General features: G+C 40.0%; 1 protein-coding gene across 4 annotated transcripts in view; it reads left to right on the forward strand.

Moving 5' to 3' along the window:
* Nucleotides 1–14,186, forward strand: part of ARL15 (ARF like GTPase 15) — a 100,977-nt gene that overhangs the window by 52,003 nt on the left and 34,788 nt on the right. The window contains exon 2 of one of the 4 annotated variants that reach the window (XM_081881697.1): nucleotides 3,861–3,917. The exons of the other annotated variants lie outside the window; for them this stretch is intronic. Coding sequence (XP_081737823.1) covers nucleotides 3,861–3,917 — 57 coding nt within the window. The remainder of the gene's footprint in view (nucleotides 1–3,860; nucleotides 3,918–14,186) is intronic. 4 annotated transcript variants of the gene reach the window in all.

Consider the following 14,186-nt stretch of genomic DNA (forward strand, 5'->3'; position numbering starts at 1 on the left):
AAATATATATTTCCATAGTGTTTAATTGCTGGTACATCTAATTGTTTCACTGATAATACCTGTGCAAATATTGCCAGCTTTCTTAATGTGTCTTTCCAAAACCGTAAGCTGCAGTGGTTCAGCATACTATTGTGAAAATTGACCATAGCAAATCTGCCTGCTGAACAGTAAAAAAGAAATTCTTTTCTATGATAACTTCTCTTTGTTTCTTAATTAGGTTTGTGATGCGTAGTTCCCCCACCACACACACACACACACACACACACACTAGCTGTTTGCTGTTGCCTGTGGTTCACACTGAAAAAAAACCCCAGGGCTTTCTTATGCATTTTTACAGTATATGCATTGAGAGTGCAATCATTGAATCAGCCCACCTATGGATATGGTTAGATATTTCTAAGCCGTTTCAGCCACTGTGCTAATGGGTATAGCAGCCGCTTGCTGCAGATAAATTGTTAGATGGGCCTGTTCACCCATTTCATAATCTATGTGAACAGTATATCCAAAGTATTTGAAGTGGAATCTGACCCTCTGTTTCAAATCAATCTATTATTAACTGCTAAAGTAAGAGCAGATACTAAAAATACTGGTTCTTCATCAATACTTAAGAATATTACTTTTATTATTTATTTTATTAATGAATTGCTTCCTATGGGACATCTCCAGGTGATTTATAGTGCAATGTAAGGTACTTTATGTTATGCGTAGTGGTCCACTCTTCAGCTCAAAGGCTTGTTGGAGTAGATAACAATACAAATGCTTAGGACAGTAAAAACAGTATGATAAAAATTGAAAAGCAGCAAGATAAAATAGAAATGGCCCATGTCATCTGGATTAAAATTGTAGATTTAAAAAGATATCTGTTGATATACAGTTTACCTTGGATATGAGGTTTAGACAGTGGTTTTTGCAAGTCCTACAGTTGCCAAGAGACATCTCTCTCCCCCCCCCCCGCCACTACACTCAGGATTGTACCTGACATAGGACACAGGCACGCCACACTTAGCTAGTGAGCTGTGAGCTATTGAGCTATGCATGGAGAACAATTAGTGTAGGATTCAAGTGTCTAATTGAGATGGATCAGTGTTTCCAAACTCTTTTCTCCATGGACCACTTGAAAATTGCCAAGCGTCTTGGCAGACAATGATTTTTCTGCTTGTTTTAGCAGAAAAGTTAGGATAGTGACATATGTCAGATATGGAATACTTTCTATATAAGGCTGATTTCATTTCTGGAGGGGAATCACCTTTAATAATGTTTTAGCTGTGTGGTTTCCCCCCTTTTTACAAAAATGCTGCTGAAAGCAATAAACTTCTCTGGACTCAGCTATACAGCTCCAAATAAAACGTTTTAAATGTGTTGCAAAGTGCAATATACAAATGTGACACTAGATGGCGAGAGTGAGCTATGCAAAATTCAATGTACTTTTCAAAACCTTTTTTTAAAATAAAAAAACCATTTTCATAGTTTTTTTTATATTAAGGAGCTACTATAGAGAAGCTACGTCTTGCTTGTACTTGTTCTTTCAGCCCTCTTGTAAAACTAATTACAAACTTAACCTTTCCCTTTTGTATGTGATGGCTGAATATATTTATTACATTTTTTAGTCTTGTTATTCACAAGGGTGTTGTACAGATACACAGTAAGTTTTATATTTAAGTTACACTCCTTTTGTATTTATCTTGGTTTTGTTTGCAGCTGAAAAGCCTTATTATTGTAGCATTTGCTAAAGGTCAAAAGCAAATTAATTGTGTGCTGAATAAGAATTCAAACTGAAGTTACATAACCTTTGTTGTATGTGTTGGCTTCCCTACTAAAACAATGACGCTAAACTTCTCGTACTAAGCTTCGTCATGTTGAAATTTAGCTGAAATTTCCTTGTACTGGAAAATTGAGGGCTGGGAGAAATCTCAGTATTGCATACACTTGCTACATTTTCTTTCTTAAAAGCCTGTTTAACAGAAATATGCACACCAAAAGCAAGTTGTTTTCTGTGACAGCAAACAATCCAACTAACTAAAGCAATTGCTAATAGTAGCCTTAGAACAATCTAATACAGTTACAATCTGGGTTTTTTCATCCAGAAATCAGATGCATGCTAGATACAAGTCTTTAAAGCTCAACTTTTAATTATATTTGGAAGACAGGAAAGTCATTGTCAGTACACAATATAATCTAAAAGTTTGATTTTAACTTATAATTTGTAACTTTGGTTTGTTAATTATATCTTATTTAATTACACACTATCAAAGATGATGTAATAAACAAAAACATAATTAACATCGAAATATATAGACAGAGGGAGGTAAGCTAGTGTACTAGATAGGACTTTCCTGTCTTGCAAGTACCGTTTAAGTTCAGCTTTATAGTTTTGCATCTAAACCACATCTTATTCCTAAATAGAAAAAAACCCCCAGAGCATAACTGTAGGTGCAACTAAGTTTTATTCAGAATGGACCAACTGAAATGGTTGAACATGACTAAGAGTCATTAATTTCAGTAGGTCTACTCTGAGTAAAGATTAGTTGCATACAACGCATTGTTCTTTAGCTAGCCAGATTGTTGTTACAGTTAACAGACAGCTTGTTTTGGTATGCATACAACTGAAAGAGATACTATTTATTGAATGATTTCAGTGCACAGGAACAGAAGAGAAGGTTAACTCCCTGCTGCAGAAGAGCTAACAATCTAAGTAGGGCTGCAACTTCAAAGGCACAAATTCGTTCTGTAATCCTCTGCTCTTGTGTACCAATATATATTTGCTCCTCCTCCTTGTCAACTGTCAGTCAGGCAAAATGGATCAAAATAAAATCAGGATAAAAAATGAACCAATCAATCAGGACCAAAAAGGAACCATTTTTGTGGCCTGTGATATCTCTCACATTTACTAAGGAAGCAATTAGTAGCACAGATCATGGACTCCCCAACACACTGTGCAGGTTTAGTGTATTGTGTGCTGTGCCACCTATCAGGCCTGCACTCATACATAAAATCTCAATGTAAAACGGTAGCTTAAACTTTCAAACTGTGAAGGAGAAAATTTTATATTTTTAAGACACCAAAGTGATTTTTAGTTTTCTGCTGTCCCTGAAAGTGGGACATTTCTCAAAAACAGGTCTATCTTTAAGAAATACATGGTATTGCCAAACCAGGTTATGAAAACTCGTTTATGTCTTTCTGAAATATATTGTCTCATTCATATAACCACTTGAAGCAGAGCTCTAGCAGGAGTTGGGGGGGGGATGAGGCCATATAAGCAAGGAATATAGTAGCCCCTGACAGGGCTGTGTTTGAGCTTCTGATCTAAGATTCCTTTCCTTCTTCTAGGCAACTTAATGGCATATGATGTCTGCATGCGTACATATATATGTTTTTTGTTTGGGACAAACTATTCACATAACACTTCTTGGAATTAACTGCTTTTATGAGCCTGCCTCAGTAGTGCCGTATGGAAAAATAATGTGGATAACTTATTTCTATGTCGCTCTTTCGTATTTAGGTGCTCAGAGGTTCACTGCAAAACGTAATCATATGAAAGCTAAAATATTTTTATGGGCGGTAAAAACAAAACAAAACAAAGCCCTGTGATGATAAACACAGTTTTAAACTAGAATAGGCACACACACCTTCTTTCAAAATATGGTGGTACAGTGGGAGGAATTGGAGCCTGTTATTCTGGCCAACCTTTGTGCACCATTATTAAAAAATTCCTGCAGCCTCCCAAGATTAAACTTACGATGGGAAAAAACATGTGGCATAAACCTGTGTTTCAGAAGAAAAAAAGCACACTTTTATTTCTCATTCCGTCCCTTCCCCCAGCACTAATAATACTTGGTAATACTGTATTTCAATTTCTTTAGAGAATGTCTGGATGTATCCAGCTTTCATATGCTGTTTGTAGAGTTGGCATTTACACGGTAAGCAATATGCCATCTTTTGATGCAATGTATGCTCGAGTCTTGCAAAGTGAATTCTAGTATTTGTGCCTTAGATCCTCTGTTGTAGCTATTCCGTATTTCCAGCCAGTGTATTGTGCTTAAAGTTGTGTGTCCTGTAGAAGTTGGCTTCATGTGGTGAAGTGTTTGGCTTTATACATTTACACAAGTTCCTTAAGTTGTTGTTGTTGTTATTATTACAGTATTCCATCATTACTCATGTATATTCCCTTTTTGAGGATACAAATACTTCCAAGGCAATTCACAACATTTTGACTTAAAGCTAGAAATATAAATTACACAGCTATAATAGAGCATATCTATAAAGGTAAAGGGTAAAGGGACCCCTGACCATTAGGTCCAGTCGTGACCGACTCTGGGGTTGCAGCGCTCATCTCGCTTTACTGGCCGAGGGAGCCTGCGTACAGCTTCCGGGTCATGTGGCCAGCATGACTAAGCCACTTCTGGCGAACCAGAGCAGCGCACGGAAACACCGTTTACCTTCCCACCGGAGCGGTACCTATTTATCTACTTGCACTTTGATGTTCTTTCAAACTGCTAGGTTGGCAGGAGCAGGGACTGAGCAACGGGAGCTCACCCTGTCGCGGGGATTCGAACCGCTGACCTTCTGATCAGCAAGTCCTAGGCTCTGTGGTTTAACCCACAGCGCCACCCGCGTCCCATATATCTATAAATCATAGCAATTATATCACACCCTACAAGCATTGAGCAAAAGGCAAACTAGTGCTGCCCCAGTTATAACCCAAGACGTGTCCAAACACACCACAATATTTATGGCTCTGCCAAAAGCACTGATTGAACAGATCTTGCACGTGATTGATATGGGGGGGGGGAATTATCTGTTGAGGGGACCAAATAGGGTTGCACTGCTTGTAGCAAGCATCCTCGCTTCTGATGACTACACCTGCAATAGGGCATTGTTAACTGAACTGAAAGCGCTGGAATGGAAATAGTGTTCCTAAGGTTTTATAGAGTCCTGGTTTTTTAAAGGTGAAAAGCAGCACTTTGAATCGATCCTGGAAAGCTAGGTGGTTACCAGTAGAGCTCTTGTAATATTATTGAATTGTATTAGCACTGGATAAAAGCTGTACCACCTCAGTCTAAAGCAACTGCAGTTTTGGACTGTCTTCCAGAGCCGGTCTATGTAAAGTGCCTTACCGTAGTGAAATCGGGCATTTAAAACAGTACCAATGTCCTTATTTTCTGGATGGGGTACATTTTGGCATAGCACTTTCTATCAGAATCAAGCATCATCAGCTATCTGCCACCACCATCAGCACCTGTATTTCTGGATTTCAGAAATACCTCCAAGCTGTGAACTTGTTGCTTTGGGGCAGTGTGTCTTCATCCAGGACAGAAATATCTACTTCTCCAATCACCATAAGCATCTCTGTCTTCTGTGTATTCAATATCAACTGGCTCACCAACTATAGACAGACAACTGATTACTGATTCTTATATTACTATGCAGCATGGTTGTTGCTTTCACATGAGAGTTCATGCATTTAAAATGGGGAGACCCAATGGCATGGGTATATCATACAATTACTTTCTATGCCAACATTGCCAGCCTCCTGGAAGGTGAAGCACTGCTGTAGGAAGGAACTGTTCTTGGCTCATCCCACATTCTCTCCCTATTCCATATGTTATCCATTTAGTTTGGGACCCATCACACATAAGCAGTCAGCTTTGAGACACTGCTGTGCATTGCCTTCACCAGGAGCACTTGTCCCAATTGTGGATGTGGATATTGCCTACACATGATGGTATGCACAAATGTAGTTTGGAAGCAATGTCCACATACTCCTTGTGATTGTTCAGTTTACCTTGGCAGTATTTAGTGCTTATGACCACAGTGCACATAAATAATAAAGGAACATTACAGGAAGGAGGCAGCTTATAATAATAATAAATAATAATAAATTTTTATTTATACCCTGCCCTCCCTGGCCAGAACTGGGCTCAGGGCGGCTAACACCAGTAAAATTACAATAAAAACATAATGGGTGGGGGGGAACCAATTTAACTTATGGGTTAAAATACAATTTAAAATGCTGCTTCATTTTAATAGTAGCCCATAGATCAAAACCATAAGGGGAGGGAAACATAAAGGTCAGACTGAGTCCAAACCAAAGGCCAGGTGGAACAGCTCTGTCTTGCAAGCCCTGCGGAAAGATGTCAAATCCCGCAGGGCCCTCGTCTCTTGTGACAGAGCGTTCCACCAGGTCGGGGCCAGTACTGAAAAGGCGCTGGCCCTAGTTGAGACCAATCTAACCACCTTGCGACTTGGACCTCCAAAGTGTTGTCATTTGTGGACCTTAAGGTCCTATGCGGGGCATACCAGGAGAGGCAGTCCTGTAGGTACATGGGTCCTAGGCCGCATTGGGCTAATTTATTATTTATAATTATTATTATTATTTATACCCTGCCCATCTGGCTGGGTTTCCCCAGCCACTCTGGGCAGCTCCCAACAGAAGTAATGCGTCATAAACGGTGCAGACTCGTATTCTGAGGAGGAAGAGTGTAATCCTAGATTGGGCAGATGTCCAGCAATTGTGTAGGCACAGGCACATTAAAGGATTACTCTAGATATTGCTGCATCTCAAATTGAGACATTGTACCTTTGTATAATAATTTTCAATGTAGATTCTCCTCCTTCCTTGAACTGTAGGCCTAAGAAGGTCAGCTTCCAACACAACTGGACATTTTGGATGTGAGCTGCTGTTGAAGGCTTATCTAATTTGGAAAACGTTAGAAATAATTTGAAAAAGATACTGCAGCTGTTGACTTAAAGAACAGTTGTGGGTCCTTAATTGCACTCCAGAATCTGTCTGGTTCTATGGCAGTTTGGCAGAGGAATGCCATATCCTGTCCTCTTTATTGACTTCTCAGTTCATTTTGCTGCAGCTTTCAAACTTCTTTGGAAGTCTCCCTGCTAAATGCTAATCTAATTGGGCTGTGTTTGTCATCTAAGAATTGACAGGATTACAGCAGGGAGTTTTAAAGCCATAAGGGCAGAGCAGGATTGTGAGCCACCTGTGTGTGTTCTCTGCCAAAGGCTGGCCCAGTAACTGTCATGGGGAAAGTGATGAGGGAACATATGAGCAAAGAACTAATGGATGCTTAGGTGAAAGTGTGAATATGTGCAGCCCTTTGTCTTGGCGGAGGGTGGTGTTTGTGCTGATTAAACAGCTGACATCTAGCATTGGAAGGAAGGGACTATAAATATATAATATGCACTATTAAGCCAATGACTGTCATTTTAGTATTGGTACTCTGTCCAAAAATTATATTAACTCTCCTCCCCCCTGTTGCAAACATGGGATATGGCCTGGTTTTATTTAACTCTTTTTGGTTTTTATTTTAAAATGTGCATTGGAAATGAAGAAATACATTTTTAAATCCTGTTTAGTACTGTTCATGGAAAATGCAGAGTACAGAATCTTTTTTTTTTTTTTTACTGAAAGGGGCTACAGTGGCACCTTATAGACTTTGCACATTGAAGAAAAAAATACATGAGCAAACAGATATTCACCAGAAATACGTTATAGCCAAGATTTTAAAAAACCCAGTATATTATTGCAGGAAAGCATAACTATTTATTTTCAGCTTGCTATTAAGTATGGGCAGTTCCGGATTTATGTATAAGCTAAAGAAGCTATAGCTTAGGGCCCCACTCTCTTGCTCGCCCCCCCAAAAAAATTAAAAGGGGAAAAAACCCGCATGTACATTTCCAAAATATAAGATAAAAAACAAATAAGATAAAACTTACATACAGCACAGTGTTTTATGTTGTGTAGGCTCCTATGATGTAAGTAATGGGCCCTGCCTGCTAGCCTGCTCCCTAAAATATCACTGGTTTGCTCATTTCTATATCCAGCCACTCCCACCTGAGGTAGAGCTGGAATTGTTGTGTATATGTATGAGGTTCCGACTGTGGGAGGGGGGAGGGAGAACAAGAAAGTGCTATATGCTTGCATGTCTCGTGAGTGTGGTATGTGTGTACGCCTTGTATATGTATAGTGTGCCTATGCACACTAACCATGCCAGCCACTGGCAAGTGGCCATCACAGGGGTGGCATCTACTTTAGCATCCTGTTCTCACAGGATGGCCAACCACATGGCTGTGAGATGCCTGCAAGTGGGGCATGAGTGCCCCACAGCACTGTCCACCTGCAGCTCGCAGCCTCTGGTCGGTGATAGAATTATAATGCTTTCCTTCTAGATTCTGAGAACAGTGACAATCTACTGTAACCAACCTTGTGGATTTATTTCCCCACAACCACTGTTTCTGTGTACTGTCACACACTGTGATGAACACAAAGACTGGCCTTCTATTATAAGTAACTTGAATTTTTATTATGAAAGGGTACTTCGTTGGTGAAATTATTCACTCATTATAAGCACTTAGCTTATAACAATATATACATATTTATGCAATCAAACAGACTAATATAAAGGTGGCACTAGCACAAAATTAGCAAAAGTCAGCTTAAAAGCCATACAAAGCAGTATAAAATCAATAAAGGCACTGAAAAAGCTACCACTATAAAGAGAATAGTTCTGAATGTAGTGTCAATCTTTTAAAGCCAATATAATGAAATGCTTTTGGAGTGAACTCATACCGTATGGAAAAGTCTGCATTTTGCTATTTTCCATTGCTTCCCATTGTGGGGGGAAAAGGAAAATAAAATTACAATTTATCATAGCTTTTAGGCTGTATCCTGTGCACTCCTCCCTTTCCTATTGTGTGATGGACACAAGCAGGAAACCCCCCCCCCAAATGCATAATAACAGAGGAAAATCACCCCCCCTTCATATTGCATTCCACCATCCATCTGTTCGGTCGTAGTTAGCCTTGGCGTACAATGATTTGGCTGGCAATAATAGGATTTTCTCCTGCACCCTAAATTCCTGTGGTTTAACCAATGCATTAAAATTACCTGTGAGAGGTAGTAAATCTCAATGGATACAGTGAGAAACTTGATAAAATCCTGTTTCTGTGTAACTGATGTGTATGCTCAATAGCAATCATTTTGCCTGTCCTTGCCAGATAATAACCCACTTCCTCATTCACAGCATTGTGTATATATGCTGGAGGCAAGGTAACATTGCAGATTCATTTTAGACCAGGAGTGCGTAACTTCCTTAGGCCTGAAGGCCACACTTCTGGGCAACTCTCTCAGGACCACACACCAAAGGCAAATGTGCACCCACTTTAAAATGTAAAATAAATGTTACCTTTTAACAGTAGGTTAGCTTTTATAACTCTCTTGCACAGCTCTCTGCCCTCCATCTAGGCAAGCAGGAAGTGTTGCCAGAGGACATATTCCAGCTAGATAAAAACATTGAGGAGGGTGTGAAGCAGGGCCAGTGAGGGTTGTGGCCTGGGGAGGGTTTTGGTTTTTTTTGCTTGGTAGAGTTAGCCAGATAAAGAGGTCTGGGGGACCACATTTGTTCCCAGCCCCTGTTTTAGACTCTTGTTTGAGGCTGAGGAAAAACCTTTTCTAAAAGTTATCTGAGGAACATATGGATGGACAAGAATTTGTAAATAGGTCTTTGGGTCTAAGTGCAACTGATTGTCAACTTGATCATGAAGAACAGTGGTTGAACTCTTGTGTTCCCATAAAATCTTAGCAGAAGCTCCTGGGTGTTTTAAAGGCACATTCTCCAATGAATGAAACTTCTGCTTCAGTGATCTTCATCTGGTCTCAACTTAGCATACTCAGCCAAAGAGCTCTTTCGTTTTTCTCCTTCTGCCTGGCAGTAGCAACTGCAGCATTAAGTGACAATGAGAAATGCAGTGGCTCTTCATTTTGCTGTTGCTCAGTAGTCATAGTAATGGATGAATTGCCATTGCTCTGGTAAGTGAGTGAGGTGATAACAAGGTTTTATTTTAAGTTTGTCTCTGATAAGCATAGGGGATGTAAGAGACTGATTAAAAAGGGCAGGCTAGGTTCTTCTTTCCTTTTCTTTGATGGAATCTCTACTTCATGCTTAGTTTTTATGGTAACACTGTTTGCATTTCTAATTAAAAGCTAAAAGTTTGCTTTCAGCGGGCTGAAGTCTGTTTAAGCTCTGGATGTGGTGCTATAAACTCCTGCCGTATGTATAATACTGGATTTTGATGTTGCTTTAATCCTTTCTAGGAACTTCAGGTGAAAGGCAAGTAAGAATTTATAAATAAAATAAAATCATGGGCCAACATAGCCATCTGTGTTTGGATTCTTTTTGGGTATGCTTAGACTTTCCTTGAAGGTGTGTCTGTGGGGGTTGCCAAGATGGGTTCTTATCCTTTAGAATTGTGTAGAAATGGGGGCCTGCTGCTGTCATATGTAGTTTGGGTCTAAAATGATTTCTTGTGTATGAAAAATATGAGGAAACTATGGTTATTAATGCTTCAGTGTCTGCTTTTATTCTAACCACTAAAGTTGTATAAAAGGAGCAGACATTTGTTTTAAAAGTTTATGCATTCAAAAGACAATGTTTCTTGCTTGGGGTGGAAATCCGCTTTGTGGGGTGTGAATGACAGGAAGCAAGTGCTGACTGGAGGCCTCCATCAGTAAGAAATAACTCTAGTAAAGAATATACAAAAATGGCTTAAACAGGACTGGACTCATTCTCTAAACAGGATGCAGATATAAATAATCCAGTGCAAACTGAATTTGTAGGAACTTTCTCACGCACACCATAAATGTTCAAAGCATAATCCACGCATCTTCCAGCTACAGTGGCTTCTCAATGCATGATAAGCAGCACTTACTAAGTGTGTCAATTCATTGACTACATTACTGTAACCTAGTGTTTTCTTGCGTGTATTATGAAATATGAAGACTTCAAGTGCTTCAAAACTGCTTGCAATGAGGTAACATTAGTGCAAACATTGCATGGTTCTTCAGTATAGTTCTTCATGATTTTAACATACTAGTTTCATGGTATATAAAACTCCAGGAATGTTAACATGGAAGCAAAAGTCTCCTAGGATATACATCTATGTGCAGCAGTTATGTATGTTTCCAGTGTATATCAGGCCCGGTCCAAATCCCATTATCATCAGGGGCAGAGCCTCTGGTTTTAGGGTAACTGAAATGAACTCCAGGCTTCTGTCAATTGAATAGAATTGTTTAATGGTAATTTTAGTTTCATTGAAAGCACTTGGGTTTAGCCATATTTGTCAACACAATGTAATTCTGTAATTGAAACAAACTGAAAAATTACACCAGCTCAATCATACGGCATATAAGCACATAAATTACTCCATTAAAAAGTTTGTGGAATGTGCTTATCTTATGGTTTGCATTATAAAGTCGCTTATAAAAAGCCATGCATTCAAAGTATTTTTGACATTTGTCTTTTAATTTTTTATAAAGCAGTTATCTATGTTTGTTTTTTATTAGGACAGAACATTCTTTTTAGATCTTGAGTCACTTCATGCACTTTTTTTTTACAGCATTGTTTCTTCAGCAGGGATTTTCAGCCTCTTCATATTCTAAGCCCTCTAGAGCTCCGGGAGTCCAAACTTGTTTGTTTGTACCATGATAGGTATTTTGTCATGTTGATGCCAGCAGATCTAGTCACCAAGCCAGAAACAGGAACACAGAGTTTCTTTTTGTAAATGTAAAACAGTTATTATCATAGAAGAATTATGATTCTAGTGTCTTGCCTCCACTTGAGTTTCTTCCAGATAGTTACAATCTTGTGCTGCTGGTGATTGCCATACACATACAACTCTCATCCCTCTTGCTATATTACTCATATCAAGAGAAAATTAACTGTGATTGAAAGGGCTGGTTTATTCATCCCATTTTGTTAGGTTTACTCAAACCAATATTGAATTGGTAAGGAAGAATATGCAGTAAAGCTAAAGGTAAAGGGGCCCCTGACTATTAGGTCCAGTCGTTGCCGACTCTGGGGTTGCAGCGCTCATCTCGCTTTATTGACCGAGGGAGCCAGCTTACAGCTGGTCATGTGGCCAGCGTGACTAAGCCGCTTCTGGCAAACCAGAGCAGCGCACAGAAACGCCATTTACCTTCCCGCAGGAGCGGTACCTATTTATGTACTTGCACTTTGATGTGCTTTCGAACTGCTAGGTTAGCAGGAGCAGGGAGCGAGCAACGGACCCCGATTACTCAAACCAATATTGAATTGGTAAGGAAGAATATGCCTACATTCTAATAAAGAAGGAGAATCATGTATCTGCCTATTTTATAGGTGTCAAAAGCTTTTTACTTTGCGTATGTAATAGCAATGGATTGTACAGTGCAGGGATGTCCAACAGGTCGATCGGGATCGACTGACTGATTCCCAGGAGGTTCCAGTCGATCATTGTTGATCGAGCTTATTTTCCTTTGCTTTTGCCTAAGAGCATCTGGCTCCACCCCTTCGCCTGACCCTCCATTTTTGCATGATCGCTGGAACAGAAGACGGAGTTTTTGCTGTGAGGCTGATGGTTTTCATAGTGTTCTTTTGGTGAGCGACTAATCCCCTTTCCCCTTTCCTTTTGCCAGAACCCCCCCCCAAAAAACGGAACTTCCCTCCCTAAAAAAAGCTCAGCAACCTTCACCTGAACCACCTCCAAAAGGGGTAGATCACTGCCATTTTTTCCCTGTGAGTAGATTGCAGTCTCTTTGGAGTTGGACGCCCCTGGTATAGTGCAATAATGTACTTGAAATTAATTTAAAGCATAAGTTAATGATAAGTAATGTGTTCAAGAACTGAATAATCTTAGGTGACTCAGTGCAGACATCATGGAGCCAATTCTCATTCAATGGCTGGATGTTTCAGAGTGTCTCCATGGTTGTCTTCCCCCACTCTTCCATGGTTTGGGATAGCCATAGTTTGCTATGATATGGGAATATTGTGTCTGAATTGGGCATAGCTGCCTACAAACCAGGGACTGAAACCACACTTGGAAGTTTCTTGGTTGGTTTGGATTAAACTGTGGTGAGTAGCAAACACAGTTTGTTGTGATATCTTGATTGTGTATCTATGATTATTTCAGACTGTGAAAGAAGGGAAAGGACTGCATGAACCAGAGAAGCAGCTGTAGTCAGGGATGCTGTAGTCATGGCTTTCGTGAATTTACAGGGGTTGGAGTGAATGCTCTTTGATGCCATTTTCCGAATAATAGTGGGGGGGGGGCGGGTTGGCTCTGTATTACCTGATTTCCTTTACAAAAAATAATTACTGTGCTTTGGATACACTCCATAGGTGTTTATGGGGAAGGGGAACTCATTTTGTGAATAACTTCAGAACAGTTCAGATTGTAAAAAGGTAAAGGGACCCCATACCATTTGGTCCAGTCGTGACCGACTCTGGGGTTGCGGCGCTCACCTCGCTTTATTGGCCAAGGGAACCGGCGTACAGCTTCTGGGTCATGTGGCCAGCATGACTAAGCTGCTTCTGGCGAACCAGAGCAGCGCACGGAAACGCCGTTTACCTTCCCGCCGGAGCGGTACCTATTTATCTACTTGCACTTTGACGTGCTTTCAAACTGCTAGGTGGGCAGGATTCAGATTGTACACCACTACAATTCATTCTGCTGCAGTGTCCCTCCTGCCCAATGACTCGGCCATCGAGGTTTGCATTTCTCATTTAAAACTTTCAGGGAAAAGAAGAAAGAGAACAATCTCCAGGAAGCAGCAAACAAAGCTGTAATTCTTCCTGTTTTAGAGCAGCAGGAAGGGCAATCTTCAAATAAACCTATTTTGAGAGCTGGGAGGTAGGCAAACCTCTCAGCATATCCTGGTTTTAATGGTCAAGTGACCTGCTTCCCAAGAGATCAAGCCTTGTAACTTCCCAGCATTCACCAAGATAGCAAATGGTTTGATTGTACACGATTATCCAATCAGAAGCCCTGCAGCTGCAGGTTGTAAGTTTAATATTTAATGCTGCATTGTCTAATCAATGTGACCAAAGTTATAGTGAAGAATGAGTGATTGAGTAAAAAGGGCATTATCAGGAAGGAAATAGATACAGTACTACTTTTCCTGGCTGTTGCTCTTTTTCTTTCCAGTAATTTGTAATGCTTTACATTTTTCAGGTGTTAAAAAGGGTGGCACACGTCTGTATATTATGTACTTTGTGCTTATTTTGTTGACCTTTGTCTTTGTTATATTTAAATATCATCAGCAACTGCGGTGGCCTGATGTAGTTGTCTCTCTGAGCTGTGTCTCTTCTGCATAAGCTGCTTGGGCCTATGTGCACATTTTTGCTGCTTTAGGTAAGACC

Source organism: Podarcis erhardii (genome assembly GCF_964252035.2).
Source record: "Podarcis erhardii genome assembly, chromosome: 11".
Lineage (NCBI taxonomy): Eukaryota > Metazoa > Chordata > Lepidosauria > Squamata > Lacertidae > Podarcis > Podarcis erhardii.